This window comes from Halichoeres trimaculatus, unplaced genomic scaffold, assembly GCF_033239565.1.
Source record: "Halichoeres trimaculatus isolate MK-OKI-2021-1 unplaced genomic scaffold, fHalTri1.1 fHalTri1_scaffold_15, whole genome shotgun sequence".
In the NCBI taxonomy this organism is placed as follows: Eukaryota; Metazoa; Chordata; class Actinopteri; order Labriformes; family Labridae; genus Halichoeres; species Halichoeres trimaculatus.
Window position 1 is genome coordinate 19,845,584 of NW_027437193.1, and position 22,826 is coordinate 19,868,409.

Consider the following 22,826-nt stretch of genomic DNA (forward strand, 5'->3'; position numbering starts at 1 on the left):
GGATTAACAACCTCCTTCAGTTTTGGTTTAAAACCTCTTTCTTAGTCTGTGTTTAAATCTGGAAAATGAAACAGAAACCATGTTCACCTCTTTATATCCTCAGTACAAAGATCCCAAAACAAGGCAACATTTTCCTCAGGGAAACACGATGTTGGTGACTCTTAAACCTCAGCTTCTCATTCTCTGTTAAATTATTACAGTCCAAGTAAAGATGGAGGTTAGAGCTGGTTTCCAGTTCAGTGTGTGCGGTGTAGCTTATTAGTTAATTTGTAAAAAAAAAAAAAAAAAAACTTGAACAAGCTGCTGTGCATTTTAATGTTTTGAAGTGATCACCATATACCACCACAACTTCTCCATACAAAGAAAAATTACAAATTCTTGACATATGATGAATCCTGAAGTATAACAGTTTAACAACAGCATCATGACTTGATTTCATAGTTTTATTGTTGCATTCAACACATTCTGCTTTGGGTGTGTTGGTTTCACTGTGATCATTGTGGCAAAAATAGTCTTTTAAAAAATGATGATGATAAAAAAGGATGTCTTATTCTAACGGCTCCAGTAAGGTTTCTGCTATTATCATGTTTCTTTTCCATGCATCCAGCTGAAACATGGAATGATTACACACACAGACACACATCTGTACACAGTTAACAAGTCAATCTATGAAACTTAAAATTTGGCACATCTGCATGGCTGCACGTTGGTCTCAAACGTATTTCAGGACGAGCTTCTTGGTGAGGGTGTACTTGGGCTCAGGCATCTGCTTGTGGGTTAAAAAAACTCCTTTGCTGACCTCTCTGTTCACGCGGGTCAGCACAGACAGCATGTCATCCATCCCCTGGCTGAAAACATCAGAGACACACAAGTTAGACATGCTGATGACATTTACAGACTGATTTAAACACCACATCAGGGCAGATGACCTCACATCTACAGCACAGGAACATGGAAAATAACCAACACAAGATCAGACACACTGGATGAATTGTAACTCCGTTTTCTGATTCAACTCTATTATGTTTCATTTTGAGGAAAAAGGGGGGATAATAAATGATTTTGTAGTGGCGGTGAGGGGTTTCAACACAACTCTTATTGGATATTACTGGATTAAACACTTGCAATAACACTCCCCCAATGCTTGGTTCGTAAATCCTGTTGTGGGAAATGCTAATCACATGAAAAAAGTGGCATGAATGTAAAAAGTGCACAAAACTGCAATTACTTAATTGTGTGCTTGAGCCTGGCCCCAGAAGCCTTTTTAAACAGTTTTAATCTTCAGAATATATGTTTTTAATCATTGTGGGGACATTTTTGACATGTCAGTCCCTCTAACTCTGTACAGATTTTTACTGTGTGGCAGTGAGGCTGATTAATCGTTATTTCCAAAATTGATACTGATATCTTTGGACTTTACAGTGTCTCTCCTAAAACCACAGGATGACTCACTGAGTGAATCCATGTTTTAAAAAGTCTGTAGTCATATTTTACAAAAATATTGAGACACTGGTTCTCATTTATCAACGTGCATGTGACCGAAAAATGGGTGTACACTCATATATAATGCAGGTCTGTATACTCAGACCTGCATTTATCAAACCAAACGTGGGCAGAGGGTACCTCAAATCCCACGCTTCATGTCAGAGGAAGTGCGGTGCAGTGGGGAAAATCTGTCAGGGGCAGAAAATCATTCAGTGATATGACTGACTAACTGAGGTTCACAGAGTAATATTTAGATAGGTGAATTAGATATGACACAAAGAATGTATCTAATAGTTTTAATCTGTTAAATACAACGCAGCGAGAGCTGTCTGCTGATTTTTCCGTACAAAAAAATATGTGCTTCCTATTTCACTTCCAGCAACAGAGAGGCCGTTTTTTTTTAGTGATTAATACACTCTTGTGTTCATAATAAAGTCTATGGAGAGAATATTCAGACGACACTAGATCAAACTCTTAGCATGTTATTTTAGGGAAGCCGTACTGATTCCAGGATTTATCATGAAGATTATTTCTTCCACTCCTAACAATGGTATGATATATATTTATATATATATATATATATATATATATATATATATATATATATATATATATATATAAATATACACACACATATATATATATATATAAAAATGTTCATCTACATCTGCTCATAACCGTTTAAAATAACCATAACATTTAAGTCTACCTGTGCATAACTGCGCAAGAAACGCACTTCTTGGCCAGGCTACAAACAAATAAATAATTTTTTAAAATACTTTGTATGTTAACCAGTTTGCAGTTTTGCTTATTGAAATTTTTTATTATCTACATCTGATACATGTAGATTGGTCAGTTCCTCTGCCACTTATCCGTGAAGCTGACTCAAACCCAGCGAGACCTCCACTCCCTCCTCAGTCTGTGACAGGTTCAGGCTGGAGTTTCAGAGCTACCAAAGCTTTTAAATAGCGATCTCTCTACATTTCTGGACCTGAGCAGATAAAAATAATATTTTTGGGGCTCGGATAGCCAGATATCACAGAACAATTAATCAATTTGAGTATTGTCCAATGATGTGCAAATTAAATGTTTAAAACTCTGTAGTTTAGTTTGTCACATCCACACTGCTGGAGGCTGCAGTGATGTCCTTGCAGGCCTTTCCCTTGTTTCCCTGTAATTCTCCTCTCCATGTCGAAAATCCTGCAAGTTGGCCAGCTAAACCTTAAATATCCAGGGGTGTGTTATTCAAGTAGAATTGTCTTCAGCCGTCACATTTAACAACACCTAATCAGGCGTACGCAGTGATTGGACCTGGTACGCACGTTTCATAAATCACATGTTGCTCTAAGTTCATTTCTACACCCAAATCTGAGCCAATTCCCCCACAAGATTGATAAATGAGGGTTATTGTGATCTCACTGTTTATGACGCTGCTATTGGACACTCGAAGCTACAGGACAAAGAGCTTAAACACTCCTCATCCTAAAGTTGCTGTGGAGTTTTTTCCTCACCTCTCTGCTGACTTCTTAAGCTGCTTGCACAGCTCCTGGATGTAGATAGAGCCTGTGACAGTGTTCCGAAATGACTTGCACTCCTCCACAGTGGCCATGCCCAGCAGGAAGTCAGCACCCCACGGCACCGTCTCCTCCTGTATACGACCAGCGTCTGCCTCCAGGCTAATTTGTCTGACCATATCCTCCTGGCTTTGCCGCGGGGGTGACAACACCAACCCTTTCTGGTAGCTGCCCCCCTGGCATGCCTGGATAAAGAACATTTTGGGCTTTCCTGCCAAGGTGGAAGCGTGTCCACTTGCGAAGGGAGTAGTCAGCTCTTTGATGCGCACCTCCTGCTCATCAGTCCCGTAGACAGTCCCCAATTCACCATGAGAGAGCACACACAGCACCTGAGGACAGAGACAGACAGATTTTACTTTACAAATCTATACTCACTGTGTATTATATTAAGTCATTTTATGGCTCTGAAAGTGTAAAAAAATGGCTCACAAGGGCATCCTCTTTCGTAAAATTTCTCTTGCTGAGCTTCAACACTTCCTGTCTCATTTCATCTGCTGTCAGGTTGTTGTAAACGTCAGGAGTGAAGCCAAGTCGGCTGAACACCTCACAAAGAGCCTCTGCACCACAATGAAGAGAGAAAATGTAAAAATAGCAGTATTTATTATCATTTTTATTTAATATCGCCCTTTTTGTTTCCTTTTTTGAGATTCTTAACACTGGACCAATGAATTAAGGTCTGATGCTAACTGTGAACAGCATCCACTGTTAGGTGTTACTTAACCAACAGATGAGTAGTACACACAGAGGTCAGAGTGAATATAAAGAGGCGTACCCTCATCCTTCTCAGACCCTGCTCTTTTTCCCAGCCCCCCCAGGAAAACCTGGTTGTTGAAGATCACACATAGACCACGAGGGTTATGTTTCAGGATGTAATACTCTGTCTGAAGGGTAAAAACAGAGAAACAACTCATGAATATTAAGGATCTGTTGATGGATGAATAAATGTGAATAAATGGTATGTGAATGTTTACCTGATCAGAAGGAGATGTGGGCTCTGCTTGTGGCTCTGCATCAGCGAAGACTTGCTCTCCTCTATCTGAAGAATGAAAGCAGTGGACAGTTACTTTATTTGTGAATGATACCAAGTAAAACACGAGAGGAAATGCTCTGCAGAGTGGGGAAAGGGAGGGGTCTTCAGCTGTGAAGCCATTAAAGAGTGATGAATCAAAGGCTGTGTGCTGAGGAGGAGGAGTCAGACAGACTTACAACTGTGCTGAATCTCAGAGATGGACAGTTGGGGTCGCATTGGCTGAGGGGGGTTGTTGATCCCCTGTAGGGAGAGAAAAGTCCTCTGTACACTGACTTACTATGGGATGAACTATACAAACCAACACACACTCACGCCCTCACCTGGTAATCCATGCTGAAATGAGGAGGTGCAGCAGGCTGGTTTAATCCTACAGAGAGAACGATCATTTCACTCATTTTGTAGTCAAGTCACATCAACGAATGTATAAGTGTGTTTAAATGTGTTATACCCTGCCTGTGGCGCTGCACATTTGTTGCCAGTTGTTGATCAAGCTCTTGCAGTACGGCGTGCAACACGTCAAGATTTTGATTTGAGAGGATACCCCTCCTTTCCATTTCAGTAAACACATCCAGTGCCGTCTGTGTGGAGCAGCAAAAAAAGATGGTGTGTTTGTTCATTGAGAGTCAGAAAGCAGAAGAGTATTAGATATTAATGAACAGATAAGAAAAAACATTAAGGTTAAACCTTTGTTCACATGATTTATCCTGAATATGGATGATGGTTGATGCAACAAGAACGGTTAAGCACTTTGGTTTAAAGACATATGATTTAGAGATCCCTTTGCTCCCTACCTGCAGTACAGGTGTAGAGAGATTAGAGAGATGAGAGGGTGCCAGGGCACAATCAGGGTACAAGCTGAAATCCTGAGGTTAAATTCAATACCTTTTCAAGACTTTTTTAAAAATCTTTCAAAAAGTGTCAAGACCTTATCGTGACTTAAAGCCGTTGTCAGCAACCAATCTTTGACAGTTGTAGTTTGCATTTAAACATAAATTGAGTAAACTAAGAGGGAATAAAGCTTGAAATAATAAATAAAAACTAAATGCAGGTTAATTGGCATTCATATTCCCACAACAAGTAACAGCCAACTTAAGGCCAACTTGCAGAAAAAAAGGAATAATTTCATCATTGTTAAAATTTAGGACATGCGCTTGAGATTGTATTTGCTTTTCATCAGTGCTACATACGGACAGCTACTAAACTACTGTACGAACTGAGCTTGTCGGCACATTAGCCTATGGATATGTTGGGCTGCTAGTGCTACGTATAGCCTGCGCTTCACAAAATTACAACTTTGCTTGTTGTCACGTTTCAAACAACAGCGCTACATAACTGCATTGATAAATACCTTATCTCGTCGCCTTGTATCCAGTAAAAAGGTGATGTGAACAAAGAAAATTTGTTCCAAAACAACTGAGATAAGGAGAAGTTGGGGGAAGCTTTCTCTAAATTGTAAGAATTAAAGATCCCAGGTCCTCAAAAGTTGGAGAAATTTTCTCAGGAGGCTTGATAAGCTCTTATGACCTGGAGAGGAATATTTTGAGATGCTAAAGCTTTCTCTAGATCCTCACGCTGGTCTGTGATGAGTGTGGCAAGCAGAATGATTGTCCAATCACCAGGTGTGGTTATTTTTGAAGGTTCAGACCCTGAAAACTTTTTCAAACCAGAAGGACTATTTCCGTGGTGGGTATCTGGAACTGTCTGTCTGGCGTGTCAGGTTAATTTGTAACAATCCCAAGGTGGAAAATAAATATTCATGGATACTTTTGGGGTCAAAGCTTGAATACTAATAAAATTTAATACCTCATAACATTAGGATTAAGACTTGTAATAATTTTTAAGGGCCTTAATTTTCCCACAACTGATTTATCAACTTTTAATACTTTTTAAGACCCTGTGGACACCCTGACAATTCAACGTCCAAGTCATTGTACACAGAACGTAGCAGAATTTTATCCCAGGCTATTAGTAGCTATTATTACACCCTGCAGAGAAACTGTGATGGATTTTGAGTCAACGCCCAACTTGGGCCTTATCTACTATAAGGCTCTTATCTATTATATCATAATGTACTGTTCTAAAAACAGATAGCCTTCACTGACAGAAACACAGACATTTTCATTGACAGGTTGACAACAATGGTTTCATTTGCATTTTTCTAAACTCTACTTTTTCACATTTTAAGTTTCTCTGCTGCTTTTGTTCAGGTCGTTTTAAGACAAGAGCTGACTGTCTTACCTTTCAATTTGTTTGGGAACATGTTGTTTTGTTTCAAAAACATGATAAAAATGAAATAGTCTTCAAGTAAGTGAAACTGCTAAGAGTTTCTGGCTTAAAAATACAGTAATGCTAAAAATAATAGATTTCACAGCCAAGTGGACTCCAATGACACAAGCCTGTACGAATATAAAACCAAATGCTATATATTTTTCTCTGATAGATTATACTCTGCATCCCAAGATATCACAGCACAATAATATGAGTCTGAACTTTTTGGAACAGTTTAGATAAGCTGAGGTCTTTTATCATAATGTAAAGAAAACAAGTGGATCTGAGAAAATCAGGAGACAAATGTTTTGCTTGACTCTGGATCAGATTAAAAAAAAAGACGGATTAATGATATTCTGTGTGTTCTCACCTTGCATGTCTCAAGTTGTCTTCTCTCCAGTTTGTCGTTCAAAAGAAACTTCATCTTTTCAAAGTTCTCCTGAGTCATGTTCTGATAAATGTTGTAAAGCATCACCCTGAGAGGGAAAGTAGAGGGGGAGACTTGATACAAAGTAAAATGACTTGAGTTTTAGAAGCCATACTGACTGTACTAACTAAGCTTTCCTCTGAACTCAGTTACATTTTTTTTCTTCTCTTTTACCTGTAAGTTGACAGCAGGGGGTTTGCGTCTGTTTCCTCTGGATGCCTGCTGTCCGTCTGAAGAAAGCTGAGGAGGTCTGCACGGCGAATTGTGTTGAGCAGCTGAGACAGAAAGACGCTGTCGTCCAGCAAACCTTTTTCTTGCAGCCTCAGGAAAAGCTCTTTAGCATCCCGGAGCTTCAAGAGAATGACAAAGAAACACACAAAAACATTTATTTAACTTGAAAAACCTTTTGTTTGTATATAACTTTTGTATATCATTCCCACTATAGCCATTAGCAGAGTCACAAGTACAACATAGATTCAGTTGTGTTAAAAAATGGCTTCAAGGCCTTTTTGGACTTATTGACCACCTTCTTTGTTTTCTCACTATTGCACAAACTTGTCTTGAAATATGCTTTGCAGAAATAATAAATAAACCTGTTGGAAATGAAGGAAAGGGTAAAACAACACTACAACCATGTAAAACTACTAATGTGTGGAGTGAAACGTCTTCTCCACAGCACAGGTTTTGTGATTCTCACCCCCTCGAGGCGTTTCCTGGAGACCACATCTCGACATAAAAAGCAAAGAGCCTCCACCTCAGAGGAGTCCAGCTCCTCATCTATGCGCGACAGCTTCACCAAGTCCATCGTAGACTCCCGTCCACCTGTGGGGCCTGAAGATCTGCTGACTGAGATCTGCGGGTCAGAAAGACCGGCAGTGTGTTTTTGTGCAGGGAACAAAAGGGAAGACACAGAAGATGCTATAGTAACCATTATAAGACTTTGACTTCATTACTTGGGAAAAGGTTTCATTACAAAAGATCAACTCCAAATACAAATGTGACATAAATGATTAAAGAGTATTACTTTAATCCACAAGGTATCAACTGTAAGGTTTTATTAAAACTCAGTATTTAACTGCACTCCTGTTTCAGCCATAATGGCTCATTTAGGTGGTTAAAAAATACATAGGATTGTCACAATACATGGATATTGATATATCAGCTTAATCACCAGTGATTTGGTGTTATTTGTACTTGTTCAGTTGTCATCTTTTTTTCCCTTAACTACAAAGAACAGATGTGTTGCTGACTTTAAAAAAACAGGTTGTATGACTGGTAAAGTTGTTGCTTATCCACACGCCTCTGAAAGACTTTTACCCATAAAGCAGCACGATTTCTGAGAAACTATTTTCATCTTTCAATAATAAAAGTGTGGTTTATAGCCCTATGAAAGAAGTTTATTTCAGGTTAAGTGGTGTGATCCTACCATTTTCTTATCTGGGTCTTTATCATGATGATTCATTTTTGCCAGCTTTATCTAATTGATATAATCGTTGGTCGTTTTAAAACACTATTAAGCAGCATTTACTGTGATATTTGTATTTTCCATAAGAGATTCTCCTGTTTAAGTTAAATTGTATTTTTTTTTTCACTTTATCAAACCATATTAAATATACATAGCATAAGTACTCAAATAAGAACACACACACCACAAGAGAGCTCTTCAAATAATAAAATAAAACAATTAAATCTAAAATCCAATTAAATGAAAAATACTAGATAACTTTTCAAATTGAAATAAAACTAGCTATTTAAATTTGTTGGACAAATATGCTTTTGAGGTGGGGGGTTGATGGTAAATGTTTTACTAAAAATAAAAAATAATTTAAAAAAGGTCATATTTTATATTAAGTGTTCGTTATACTTGTTAAAGAGGATAACACGACAGAGAAAACCCATTTCATAGATAAAAATATCGGATATATAATGAAAATGGTGCTGTTTTTAAAGCACTTGAATGAGCAGGGAGATATTCCCTGTCGTTATATAAGCATTACAATAATAAACGTTCCGGGTTGTGGTTCCCCGAGCACATGTGACGTCACTGAAAAAAGTGGAAAAGTGTTTGTAGCAGTCTATGGTTTGTAGACAGCTTTAAACACGATGTTACAGGCGTAACAGTACACCGGGTTTGTAAATGTTACAGTTAAGTAAACAGAGAAACCTTTCAGACGTGTTATATCTACTTTACTCATTCAACAAGTTAGATTGTAAGTTACGGTGTAACTCCAACGATTCATAAACGAGCCAACCGAGTTAAGATGTGCTCTCACCCGTGCCAACTTCCGTCCAAGAAACAAATAGATGTGTCCGATGTGTGTCAGTAAAAGTAAGTCCTCTCGACAAATGATCAGTTTTAGTTTGACGTCGCGATTATGTCCCGTCCGGCCAGACCGAGTACTCTTCTGCTACTTTCATTTTCAAAGGAAATATATGGAGTGTACGACTTCACTTCGAACTACAAAATAAAAGCTTCCGTAGTTAGCAAAGTAAAATCTGAAGAATTTTCAGCTTAGCTTTCCTCGCACAAAGCAGTGTGAAGATATCATCACAAACCGAGCAAGTTCTCTTTATTGTTTTATCTATTTTGGAGTAGATTTTGGCCAACCCTCACCTACTCAACGACAACACACCTTTATTTTGAAGACAGATGCCGAACTCTATCCACACAGCTATGGTACGATTAAAAAGGGTGCAAAAAGAAGACTGTGAATGGGGACAAAAAAGTCTTTATTCAGAAATAAAAGCCTACAGCATTTTTCCCCAAACAAAATAACAAAGAACCAGTGCAGTCTGAGGTTTTAAGTTGTAGTCCCAGGTTATCTCCTTTAGGTTTTCTCCTGTAAGAATACCATATTAAAAACAAACAAAGTGAATGGAAGCATGTCAAACTAATTCTCAAGAGAAAATATGAATAAATAGTGATATTCGAAAGAAGGGTCTTTTCTGTAATGTGAGTTGTGGTTTCTGAGCTCTGGGGCTATCAGGCTGGGTCCTGGGGGTTGGAGGAAGACTGGAGGAAGTACTCTCTGGCAAACTGGATGACGTCATCTGGTTTCTTGAGCAACAGGAGCTTCAGAAAGTCAGATATGAGCGCTCGTATCTCTGGGTGCTGTCTGAGGTATGAGGCGTGGTCAGCCTTCAGAGCAGCCTGCCGTAATGAGACAAAAGCACACATTCATATACTGTTCCTCTCACATTTCATCCATGTCATTACTAACATCTTTATTACCTTTCTGTCCAAAAAATTTGAGCACATCTGCATGTCTTCCTCCCACACTAGTGGGATCTTTTCAAAGCCTTTAAACACAAACGCAAGACAACATAAATGACTTTGTTTTCCAACAGATACCGTTTTCAATGAATGTTGGTGGTTACCTTTTTGCTGCTGTGAAGGCAGCTGCAACAATCTCATGGTGGTAGGAGATCCAACCTGCACTCTGCTAGCCAAGTGCCTGGTAAGAAAAAAAAATGCTAAGTAATAGTGACTCAAGTAATAGACTAAAGAGAGCACTGATGTGACAAATGTAATTTATAGAGTAAGATGTAGGATTGTCAAACTGTTGTCAAAATGAACACCATGCACCATGATTTAAAAAAACAAAACAAAACACAAACACAGTAATATTTTTTTTTGGTTTTGTTTTTCTTTCTATTTCTATCCTTCATACACATCCCAAACCAAAGATCAGTTTAGCTTTTTTGAAATGGGGTTGTGTGAGGTCCTTGTCAACAGCAGGTGTGTTTCCCACAGGAGATGCTTGTCAGCTCTGGCACTCTTGTTGAAAAACTGACCGGAGAACCAGAGCAGGAGCCCAGCTTTAAAGCCGTACTAACAGAGCCAATTTACTATTTAAGTTAAGGAAAATCCTCAATTAACTCATCAACTAACTGACTGACTGACTGACTAATTGTTGGAAACATACTGGTGACTCCTGAAATGTGCAAGAGGGCAGCTCTTAATGGTGTTAATGCATCTATGAAAAGCTTAAGCTTTAACAGTTAGTTAATCTCTTCATGTCTGTATGTTTTCTGTTGCCTGTGTCCATGTATCAACACTAATCTAACAGGAACAGGTTCATGCAATTGATCATGTAGTGACTTTCTGGCTTGATTTCAGTCACTGTCTGGGCACGAATGTGAGGTGTTTTGACGCACTTCTCAAAGAGCCCAATGTTTGATCTAAGGCTACTGTTGCATTATTTCTTCCATTTATTGATCCATGAGAAACACACACTAGAAACACACAGGGACAGACGTGTTATATGTGCAAACTGTGATGACAAGGATTGGTGGTAAAACAATGTGCTTTTCCTGTTCCCAAATCTCTACTGCACCTGTGCCTATTTTGTAGTGTCTACCTGCCAGTTTACCTATAGAGTATCCCCTGTGGTGACTGTGTCAATGAAAAAAACAAAAGCAAAAAATGACACAAGTAAAATGGCTCGAACAGATTAGATGTGAGTATACCTCACAGAAGCACTGCTGCAACCATAGCTCACAAAAATTCATGCACAGCCATCTATTGTACCTTATCTGATTCACAGGGGTGGAAGGTGAGATACTCTGACAACAACAAAAACCTGAGGTGGCAAAGTTTACCCATCAGCCAGGAAGAAGCTCTGCCAGGTGGTGGCATTGTCCGCCACAGAGTGAATGGTCCTCTCCACCCCAAACACCTCCACAGCCTCTCCTCCAACCTCCAGCTGCTTCACACCCAGCTCACTCTGACAACAGAGGAACAGGTCAACAGAGTTCAACTTTTGAACAGAACAAACAAGAGGTTTCCCTGTTACAACGACTCACAAACGTGGTGGGAGTGATGTGCAGTCCCTGGTCCAGAGACACGAAGTTCATGTTTTCTGGAACTTTCCTCCTCAGAGCGAACAGACGCATCAGTAAGAGCTCTGAACCTGCAGTTACCAACCCTCCGAGTACAGACATTGGATAAGAAACACTCTCTCTTGTCACCTCCTGCTCTCTCTCACACACACACAGAGAGAGAGAGAGCGAGAGAGAGAGAGAGAGAGAGAGAGAGAGAGAGAGAGAGAAGCCCACGTTAGTCTTAATTTGCCAGTTTTGGATATTTCTAAGCAAGAACATAAGTTTAAAACATTTGCAACATGATGAAAAATTTCCCCCTCACCTTGCCTACAGTGGCAACTCGATTGATCACCATCCGCCCATCACACTGTACCATGTGACACCTCTTATCAAGACTGTGACCCTCGAGCTGAAACAAAATTTCAACAGGTTTATAAGTCAAGAAAAGAAAAATTAAGAAGAGCATAACAGATCTATTTAAAGACAGAATAGGAACAGACATTAAAAACAAATTCAAACAGGACAATTGACTATGGACAGGACCCATCTGAGAGACCTGAGATTTGCAAAGACTCACCTTCACATACTCGTGGTAATCCTCCTCCAGCACCTCCAGGTCTGTTGCTAAATAGACTAAAATTTACAATAAGGTCAGAGGAGGTTTATAAGAATAGTGAAAAATCAGTAAATAGACAGATAGTAGAAGACAGATAGAAATGATCTGGTCTGTCTATCTTAGCTACAGGCCCTCCTCACCTGACACCGTTGTTCCACAGGGGGAGCCATCAATGGCCCCCTGGCTCTGAGCGTGCAGCAGCATACAAGGCTGCTGGCCTCTGCTGGCAAACTCCACTGTAACATTGAACTTCCCCAGGTCCTTGCCTCCTTCTGACAAGGTCAGCAAAGAGTCTGCAAACACACACTTCTGCAGCTCTGCAGGCTCTGGGGAAAAGGGAAATGTGATAAAAACAGAATATTGTCGGTGTAAGCATTGGGGATGGGTACCAAATAGGTACTTTCATAGGTACCGATTGAATTCCATCTATAGTATCAAGTACCGAGTACCGATTCATGTAGAATAGAAGGTACCATATTTTGGTACCTAAAAGCATCCTTGTGACTGTGAAAGGGGGGAAGAGTAGGCATTTTTCCATGCTGGGCATGAACATAGCATTGCAAGTTTATACATTGAAAAATATATACGTTAAATGTATCCCAGTCAGAGCAGGTACCTACTTTCCTTTGTGCTTGCAAAAGTTTTTTAGAGTGTTTGCATTTTCTTTTTGTGTGTGTATGAGATTTCTCTTAATTTGCTTGTGTTTTATATTTTTGTGCTTTGTTGATGTTACCTTTTTTATGCACTTCAAGACCACCTTTGCAGAGCATGAGTGAAACTAACACAAAGTTACATTAGCTGACTAGTCATTGCTGGTCAAGTTCTGCTTGTATGACTGTATTCAATAAATACAAATAAGAGTTTTATAATTATTGCTGTGAATGCATTAATGCATTTAAATTTATCCATTCTATTTATTCGTCCATTCATTTCCTTTCATCCAAGAGGCTAATTCAGCATTCTGCATTAGCAACAAGCTTTACAGGAGTTTACAATACTCCTTTACAGGAGTACAATTTTCAGACATATCTTCAGTCATTCATGTTCAGCATTCTGAATTAGCAGTTCAGCGCAAGCTGCTTCGGCATTCTGCATTCACAGAGCAATTTCTTCAGAAATTGCTTTTCTAGTTTGTATGATTATTTCCTTAAATGACACAAGTGGTATCTGCTCGCCGGGTCTGAGGCAACTCAAGATGTGCCAAAACAGTTGTTGGTTCGTCCCAGGTAGACACGCAGTTTCTGTAGGTGTTGACTCTTCACACATCACAAGCTTACAGTATACTGTGACAACCTACCGGTGCTGGACATGTATGCGACAGCTTTGTCAGACACTTTGAGCTCCTCTTCGCGGTTTGTCCCTTCAGTCCTCACCGAGGCACCGACAGGACCTCCTTTTTCCATCATTCACGACGTCTCCACACACAGGCTACACTCGGAGACGCGACGTGGAGAGATCAGCTTTTTCAGACAGACCTTTCTCTCGACCAACGTGTTGATTTTTTAAATTTTCGAACAACACTTCTATCTGAATCCCCCTTTCCCACACGAAGCAGACCAACGGGGTTGTTATGGTAACGACGCTACATTACCGTATGGACTAATATAAGTGCGCAGCCGTATCTGAAAGCAGGATACTCCCACCTTAACTAAGTGAACACATGAGTGTATTCAATTCTTTGACTTTAATGCAGTTACTGATTGATTGGAAAATATCGCCATGTCATTTTCACTAATGAGAATTAAGATAAAACATGGAGCACATACAGTAATCACAAAGTTACGGTTGTGGTCCATGCGGTATTCATTATGGCCTATAGTCTACAGTCAGTACAGTACAGTATATTATATCTATGGTCCACCACACATTTAGCCCACTTAAGATGAATTAAATGATCATTTTACAATTATCACTTATCACTCAAAGACTACCTAAGGAATAGTTCAGGCACTGAATAAGGAAATGCAGCACGCTTCTCAAAAAAAAGATCTAACTCTGTTGTGTGATAACTGTGTTAGGCAAACTGTCAACATTACTTTTATCAAACTTTATAGTAACTCATCTTTATTCAAAGCCCTAGTTTTACTGATAAAAAATCATTCTCTAACAAAACCAGTTTTGAAATGAAATACATTATTTACTTTTTTTATTCAAAAAAATATGAAGAATGGCAGACAGGATTGAGGCAAAATCTTCACCAGAGCTGATTACATAGCCTAAAATAAGAGAAACAGCAGACAGTGCTTTGGTGTTTTTTAATAAAAAATGAGTGAAACTGTAAAGAATGTAGAGCAGATATAAGTGACCCTTCTTTACAGTTAAACAGTCATCCAGCAGGCACTGAGTATACAGTGTGCTTTAACTAAACACGGCTTCAGGTGTGACGTGGTGACAGCACAAGTGTCTTCCTCAAGGTGGATCTGACTTCAGGCATCTGCTTCACATCCCTGTTTCGATGGACGCCCTCTTTCTGACTCACTTCATTGTTCACGCGGTGAAGGATTTCCAGGAGGTTTTCACCTCTGAAAGAATCAACAGGGAACAACCACAAGTTACTGTCCCAATGCTCCATCAATTTAGAATACAGCGCACACTTCATAAAGATGATTTTAAAATAACTTCATGGTAGTTTACTTTGACTATTTTCCCTTAAACATATGATCATTGTGGAAGCTAAAATATTTTTAGCCTGTTTCTTTTATGTTTTGTTATATTGCGTTCATGATGACACAACTTGATGATGTCACCACTTTGATGTATTCCATGGGTCTTCTTTTTTTACTTATTGTGTGTGGTGGCGGTAATTTATTACAAAGTTGAGCAGACCCACAGAGTATGACTCTTTTTTTTGTTGACCGTCATTTTCATTTTCATCATCTTAAGTTTTATCATACCATCATCTTTTGTTCAGTTTCATCCAGTATTATTTTCCTATATTGCCTTAACTACATGCTGGCTGGACTTTTGGATTTCTTTGGACAATTAACACTTTCAACTGATTATTGGACCCTTTTTGTATCTTTTGGACCCCTCACAAAAAAGGAAGAGCTTTACTTGTTAGCTGAACTTCTGTAAGACAGCAGTAACAATCATTATTATGAATATCTCCCAAACCATCAGTGGTCATTTTCCTCTGTTGTACTGTTGTTTTGCAGTTGTAATTCATATTAACTAAGTGCTTTAACTAATCATAAATGAATAAAATGAAAAGATCTGAGCTAAACAAAACATTATGTGATTCAATGTTTGGAAAAAAAAGAAATTGTTTTAATTCTAAAAGGTTCTTAATCTGTACATTACCTTGGACAGTATTCCCACAGCTGCTTACACACAGACTGGATGTACCATGTTCCACTGATTGGGTGTCTGTATGCTGGATGGTCTTCAACAGTGGCCATTGCAACAAGAAAATCAGCTTCCTCAGGGATGTAGAGAGACTGACAATCATCATCAGCTTGCACATCTTTTACTAACACTGGTCTGTGTATCTCTTCCCCCTGACAGGCCTGGATCAGGAACACTTTGGGTTTTCCAGTGAGAGCTGACTGGTCTGTTGCCTTGAAGGTTCTCCTTATCTCCTTGATAGAAAGGGGCTTGTCATCGATTCCTGTGACAAAACCATTATTTCCATGACTTAAAATGCAACAGATGAAGGCATCACCGTGCTTAGCAGCTCCCTGAAAATCCGTGAAACAGCCTCCCAACCACTCCTTGACTCCTCTCAGTTGCGGCAGCTGAGATGAGTCACTGACAGAAGCAAAGCAGGTCAAAGTCTGAACCATCTGCTCCCCGGTTTGGTCTTCACACATCAGCACTCTGAAGCCCAGCCAGCTGAACACTTCGGCCAGGCTTTCTGTAAAACACGTAAAATCAAAGTGTTGGTCTTGAACCACATCTGAGGACAAAAAAAATATCTGTCTACTGTATGACATACTAGCATCTTTGTTGGTTCCTGGTCTGTCAGCTCTATACAAGAATTTCTCGTTGTTAATTATGACACAGAGACCCACTGGCAGGCTGTTCAGTTGATATGGATCATCCTGAAAGCAAACACATAAGTTTTAATATATTTCTTGAAATTTGCTTGTTCGTATATTTTCATTTTGAGGTATTACATTCATACAGAGCCAAAATTGTGCATTCAAATGCAAGGATGCAATATTTATTCAAAATCAAAAACAAACCAGCTCTTACTTCAAACAAAACTCCCTAAGAATTGTTTGTTCTTCACTGTCATTTGTTTTACATGCTTTGAAACATTAAAACAAAACCCTACAAGCCAACATTTTATAGTTTACCATTCAGCTGCCTACTCTATCTCTCAAAGTTTACAACTATTTTTGCTGAAGATGATGCAAGTTGTTCATTACACCTTTAAATTTCCCCAGAACCTCAATGTTAGGAAACTCCATGTCTTCATCAGAGTATTTAAAAGTTTCTTAAGCATGGTTGAATTCTAGAGACAGAAATTTTAATCTTCCAAGTTTCATATAGTTGGTCTCAAGTAAAGAGATTTATTTTAAAGTACAGTACTCACCTGTTTTGGCCTCTTTCTCTCTGGTGACAGATCTTTAGAGGAAATTAGAATAACACCGAATTACACCTCATGTTTGATTCAGCCTGTAGACATCATCAGAGCACAATAATTAAGACAAAATCATGCATGTTAACCTACCGTTATAATCACAAGAAGAAGAAGAAGAAGCTTGGACGGGAAAAGGTAAGAGGCTTGAGACGTTCAGCTGTAGGTCCTCAAGCTCAGGGTAGGTCTGCTTAATGTCGTCATCAGTTTGCAGCAGGTTGAGGAAGGCTTGGCATCTCTTCTCTCCTTTAAACATGATCTTATCCACAAGCTCAACGACATGGCCCCCCACATCTTCTTTGCTGATACTTTTGAGGTTGTTGTACTCACTTTTAGTGATTAGTTGCTTCTCATACACCTTGTTGAGGATTAGTCTGTAGTCTGCACATAGAGCATCCTGGATGGCAATTTTATTACGCCTCAATACTCCTTCAGCTTTGTCTTGGGCTGACATGATGAATCTGGCACAGAAACATAGACAACAGCAGTAGATGTGAACAGAATTATAGTAAGAAAGAGGAGAAAGCTCACTGTGACACTGCAGAAGCAGAGTGTTACAAAAACTGTCCATGAGCAAAGTTCAAGTTAATCTCTTTATTTACTGAGTAATGTTTGCATTAGCTTTACATTTAGAGGAGATACAGGTACTCAGCCAGAATCTTCTTTTTCAATAAATAAAACTTGTTTTAAAAAATGAAATCTAAATACAAAAATGATTTCTGGAAAAAGAAATCACAGAAGTGTACACTGTAAAAATGATTCTGGGGTAAATTAAATGTTGAACATCCCTTTGTTAAAATATATATACAGTGTAATGATCATCTTGAATTTGTGGCTATTATTTCTGAAAATATTAGTTTCAGTATTAAGTCATTAGACGGGCATGTTGACTGTTTAATTTTGAATCTGAGTAATATCTAGTCATTTTAATACAGTGTAATTGGGTAGATTATAATTAAAAACACACCTCTTGTCGAAGTGTGCTTCATTTTGAATTCAGGAACCAATCAGGAGCAAACAGTTCGTTCATCTTCTTCACCACCTTATCTTTTGTGAGAGCAAGTGAATCAGTGAAGCCGAAAGAGCAAAAAACAAACGAGGAGACAATTCCGAACATCCAACCGTAACCCCAACATATATAATTTAAAACCAAATAGTTTCCAAACAGATGACACTGCTCTTATCCTGGGCACACTGTCTTCTCCTGCATTACTGCTCACTCTTTCATTATCCTTTGTCACTTTATTTCCCTGAGGGCGCGGTTAACCTGGCCATCCAAACCGTGCCATACTCAAGCATGATTGCTCTCCTTGCTGGAGAGTACGGCCTGCTGTCACACTACTTCAATATGAACCAGACTTTATCAGGTATCACACACATGGCCCGCCTACGTCATCGTGAAGCATCTGTTTACAAGAAGGACAATCTCATCAGAGTCTGCACAATGAGACACAGAGAACACTGCTACAACTTTAGAGACTTTGGGCTCTAATTTCGTAGACCAGGCGCAGGTGCAGGCGCAGGCGCACCTGCCCTGCGCCGGCCTTCGCCGTGCGCACAGGGCGTGACCGGCACACTTTGCAAGTTTCCTCCAGTGCCAAGAGAGGCGCAGTACAGGCGCACATGAGCGCAGAGCTGCGCGTCCACGCCTTCCTCCGCACAAATGGCAGAGAGGGAGGAGAAAAGCCGTGAGTGGGTTTAACACAGCCGAGTGCTGTTTTCACTAATCAAATGAGCGCCTCTCCTCGCCTTTAAATGCCCTGCGACTGAGGCGCAGCGTCTGATTGGTCTGAGTGATCTCCAGCACCACGGAGAGTGCTGGTAGCGGAGACGGTCAGAGCCGCTGTGCCTGCGGCAGGTCAATGGACAGCGGGGCGCATCGGAGGACACGACGCGCATCACCATGTGGGCCAGCTCATGGGACAGATTTAATCTGTTCCTTTGTCTTTATTCGGAGTAAAAAATTACGAGGCAGTTACACAGCTGGCTTATTGATTCAGAATACTTTTGATCCACCTGCACTCCTGGTTTGTCATCGCCAAGCAAAGCCTCTGGTGATACACTATATTCTCCCAGTGTCTCCACCTCATCCTCCTTACAATAATGTACTCCATCTTTTTAGATCACGTTAAAAATAAAGACTAAAACAGAGAAATATGGGAAACCATGGGTAAATCCCGAGTGACATACATTTATTTTGTCTCTTTTTTCTTCGTCTTTTCTCTCCCTCTTTTCTTTGAATTAAATGAAATGAGAGAACCAGATATATACTCAGTATCAGATGTTAAGGCTGTTTATTGTTTAATTGTAAGATGTGCATCAAACTTCCAGCTGCCGTCAGGTTAACTTTCCATTTTGACAAACGGCTTTAATCCGACATCAGATGTGACGGGACAGTTAATATAGATATAAATGTATATGCTGGTTCAGACGGTTACATTAAATAGTGATTGCTGTGATTGTTTACTGCATTAAAATGTGCCTGACACTCTGGAAACCTGCCTCTGAGGCTTTGATGACATGTGCGCACATGTGCGCCTGTCACCAAATTACAGCTGCGTGGGGTGCGCTGCGCCTTGCGCCGAGGATAGACCAGGTTGGAGCTGGAGAGCTTTCAGCGCACTTTTTTGGCACGAAATTGTCACTGCGCCAGCATGAATCTGCTGACACCTCCCCCTAGTGCGCCGTCAACTCCCCCTGGCGCGCCGTCACACCCATCTCGGCGCAGACGGTCTACCAAATTGTCAAAATTGGCAGCGCACGGAGGTGCGCCGCACGAAATTAGCACTGCGCAGGCTGCGCCAGGCTTGCGCCCCCTGCGCTGCGCCACGAAATTAGAGCCCTAAGTCTCTACCACACCTAGCCCCTCCCAGCTGTTTAGCCTAGCTTCAGCTTACAAACTTTACCCAGAATGCCTTTTAAAGTCGTAACCAAACAATTATTAAATTTGTAGGTTTCAACCAGAGTATGCAAGCGCCGAGGGTGGATTTTGAAAATTTGTGATGTTAGAGGTAACAGAGTGAAACTAGAGTGGAACAGAGCCCACCTCCACCTTTCCATCCGTTACCTCTCACATCACAAGTGTGAAGCATCCCCAAACCTGGCCCAGAAGCAGAATCAAGATTGTTTTTTTTTGGAGTGAGCATGGACAGAGCAGAATGCAATCTTGGTTGAGTGCTAAGTGGTAGGAGGAGCAGTGGCACGGTGGGGGCAATGGAGGCAGATACTTTTGTGGGCAAGGAGTGGAAATTGTGACTGCTCTTCTTTGCTCATACACTCAGGTTGCAACCAAGGTTGAAATAGTTTTGGATTTGTCATTATAGTTTAGTTTTAGTTGGTTTGAATTTTTTTTCCATTATTCTTTAGTTTTAGTTAGTTTTGACATTTTTTCCTATTACAGTTTAGTTTTAATTAGTTTTGGAGCGGGCATTCTAGTTTTTATTTAGTTTTGATTTTTGCAACAAGGCTCAGTTTTAGTTTAGTTTCAGTTTAGTTTTAGTTTTCCATACCTTATTAACCAGGTGCAGGATTCAAAAAGGTCAGAGTAAATATTTTGTAATACTGTTTATTTTCCAGTCCAACATAGTGCTCACTGCTCAGTCAATGCTGATACTGAACTGTTGGCTGCTGCCTTAAACACGAGAAAATAATATTAACTTAATATAAAAATATAAACATAAATCATATAAAATAATGTTAACATGAATAAATAAAGATAATAAAAACATAAATGATATAAAACAATATAATATGAGCTTTAATAATTAGAAACTTGGACTCTGTAACAATAAAGTCGGACTCACATGAAATTAAACTATTACAAATGCCCTGATTCATTGCTCCTCTATGTTTTGTTGCAGCACAGCCAGTCAGTGCAGTAAACAAGCACGTCCCAGTACGTCGCTGTGATGGTGCCGTACGGCGCTGACAACTGCCGAAAACTGTTGTAAAATTGGTTGGGAAAATGTGTCGGATTAATTTAAGTCCTAAAGGCTATTAATATTGTCAAAAACTATAACTAAAGAAATTTTTTCTTTAATTTTGGTTAGTTTCAGTTAGTTTTGTGAACACAAGATACAGTTTTAGTTTACTTATCGTTTTTGTTTTCTTTACAAGTTTTTATTAGTTTGAGTTAACTGAAATGTATTTTAAATTTTAGTTTTCCTTTTTAGTTTCGTTTTAGTTAACTATTATAACCTTGGTTGCAACACAGTTGAAGGAGGCACTGTACTGCATTAGGGATTTGAATGGGTATACCGCAATACCCCCACAGTAATAAAAAAAATGCTGCGATACAAATGTTAACCTGTAGCATCCAGCACTAGTTGTATTCATTTTTCTATGCGTAGGACTTAATTAATAATTATCAGTAGTATTGACTAATATTCTAGGGTTCAGTTTTGAAATCAAGACAATTATTTCTTTTGTTTTTATTTTATTCCTTTATGTGCCTTTCATAATTTACTCATATCAGATGACCAACAGTAAAGCAAACTTTGTAATTTATATTTACTCAAAATCAAGCATTTGATCAGTTTATTCAGTTGCAACCTGTCGCCTTGATTTAGTTGTGTTGATATGGGGTCATTTTTTACAGTGTAGTCAGTCTGAGTCTTTCGCTGTTAGCGGAAGAAGTTGGCGCCATGTCTAAGCATTAAAATTAACACTTTATTAAATGTGACATTACATCAAATGGCATTACATAATATCATAAACAAGTAAGTAACATTCAACAAAACTTATTGTTTCCTATTTGTACATCCACTCGTGCACACTGACCTATAGAGCAACAACACCCCGGCCACTTCTTCAGGAGCATATAAAATGCACAACCACAAGACTGTTCTAACACAATACTTCGCTTCAACTTACTGTTAGGACGGTTAGGACGATTTTCCCTCCAAATGTATGAGCGGTCTTAGTCTCGCGCTCCTCCTGTTTCTCCAACGAGGCTTTTTGGTTTCGTTTTCAGAGGCATAGAGGCGTAGCTACATGCATTCACGTCTGCATCTACAGTTTTTAAGTCAACCCCCTCAAATGAACTGGTTCGGTTACCACATGTGGCTAAAACTCGTTCAAGAAGCCTGGAACGAGTGAGTGAGCTCCAATCTCCACCTAGTGGTGCAATGTAGAGGAGGTGAGGAGAGAAAACACAACTTCATGAGAAGGTCTGGAATCTTTAACCACAGAAAGTGGCGCAATATGAGCCAAGCCCATATCTATCTATCTATCTATCTATCTATCTATCTATCTATCTATCTATCTATCTATCTATCTATCTATCTATCTATCTATCTATCTATCTATCTATCTATCTATCTGTCTGTCTGTCTGTCTGTCTGTCTGTCTGTCTGTCTGTCTATCTATCTATCTATCTATCTATCTATCAATATATATATATATATATATGTGTGTGTGTGTGTGTGTGTGTGTGTGTGTGTGTGTGTGTATATTAATGAATGTTTCATGAATTTCCCTTCGGGGATCAATAAAGTATATTTTATCTTTATCTCTATATAATGGACTTTTTTTGTAGTTCACACTTAAACTGTTATTCTATTCATATATTCTTGAATGTTTTGCACTCTACACTTTCTTGTTTTGCTGCTATAACTCAGAATTTCTCCTCATGGATTAATAAAGTACATCGATTTTATACTTTATTTTCAGAACTGTCAGCAGAATTGTATAAAATGATTTTAATGATGCTAGATCTCTCCTGGGTGAAGTTATTTAACACTTCTGTATCATATTTTAGTGGGGCTGCATGTTTCATTTGAACAAGAGCCTGCTCTGTTTAGAGGCCAATGCAGGTTTCCCAGGGCTGAGGACGGCTCGTTTTGAGGGAAATTGTTTGTCCGAAAGTCGTCTGAAAGTAGCCATCTTCTCTCAGATTGTATGACAAGTCTATCCAACGCTGGACACACTGCTTTCTAAAGGCCAGCCAACATCTTTCAGTGCACCGGTTTCCAGTGCTTAGACCAAAGTTATGCTGTTTCTTTGGGCTTGGTTCTCTGTAA

General features: G+C 39.4%; 3 protein-coding genes across 4 annotated transcripts; all 3 read right to left on the bottom strand.

Moving 5' to 3' along the window:
* Positions 1-280: 280 nt before the first annotated feature.
* casp8 (caspase 8, apoptosis-related cysteine peptidase) lies at positions 281-9,226 on the bottom strand. The gene is made up of 12 exons (XM_074688952.1): positions 9,058-9,226; positions 7,482-7,637; positions 6,959-7,134; positions 6,728-6,833; positions 4,538-4,667; positions 4,410-4,456; positions 4,266-4,329; positions 4,031-4,095; positions 3,832-3,940; positions 3,489-3,616; positions 2,997-3,388; positions 281-848 (listed from the first exon to the last, which is right to left on the bottom strand). Exons 2-12 carry the CDS (start codon positions 7,587-7,589, stop codon positions 713-715), a joined length of 1,461 nt encoding a protein of 486 aa, XP_074545053.1. The 5' UTR covers positions 7,590-7,637; positions 9,058-9,226; the 3' UTR covers positions 281-712.
* Positions 9,227-9,489: 263 nt separating this feature from the next.
* Positions 9,490-13,773, bottom strand: catip (ciliogenesis associated TTC17 interacting protein). Of its 2 annotated transcripts, XM_074688957.1 has the most exons (9): positions 13,522-13,773; positions 12,365-12,550; positions 12,186-12,241; positions 11,931-12,017; positions 11,591-11,758; positions 11,387-11,511; positions 10,163-10,239; positions 10,017-10,084; positions 9,492-9,935 (listed from the first exon to the last, which is right to left on the bottom strand). In XM_074688957.1, the coding sequence occupies exons 1-9, from the start codon at positions 13,628-13,630 to the stop codon at positions 9,768-9,770; spliced, it is 1,044 nt and encodes a 347-aa protein (XP_074545058.1). In that variant the 5' UTR covers positions 13,631-13,773; the 3' UTR covers positions 9,492-9,767. The 2 variants fall into 2 exon arrangements, with proteins under 2 accessions (XP_074545057.1, XP_074545058.1); XM_074688956.1 differs by having other exon boundaries at positions 9,490-9,935; positions 10,017-10,239.
* A 636-nt stretch (positions 13,774-14,409) lies between these two features.
* LOC141804497 (caspase-8-like) lies at positions 14,410-21,853 on the bottom strand. The gene is made up of 6 exons (XM_074688954.1): positions 21,679-21,853; positions 16,900-17,267; positions 16,762-16,793; positions 16,159-16,264; positions 15,525-16,077; positions 14,410-14,746 (listed from the first exon to the last, which is right to left on the bottom strand). The coding sequence occupies exons 2-6, from the start codon at positions 17,258-17,260 to the stop codon at positions 14,599-14,601; spliced, it is 1,200 nt and encodes a 399-aa protein (XP_074545055.1). The 5' UTR covers positions 17,261-17,267; positions 21,679-21,853; the 3' UTR covers positions 14,410-14,598.
* Between the last annotated feature and the right edge of the window lie 973 nt (positions 21,854-22,826).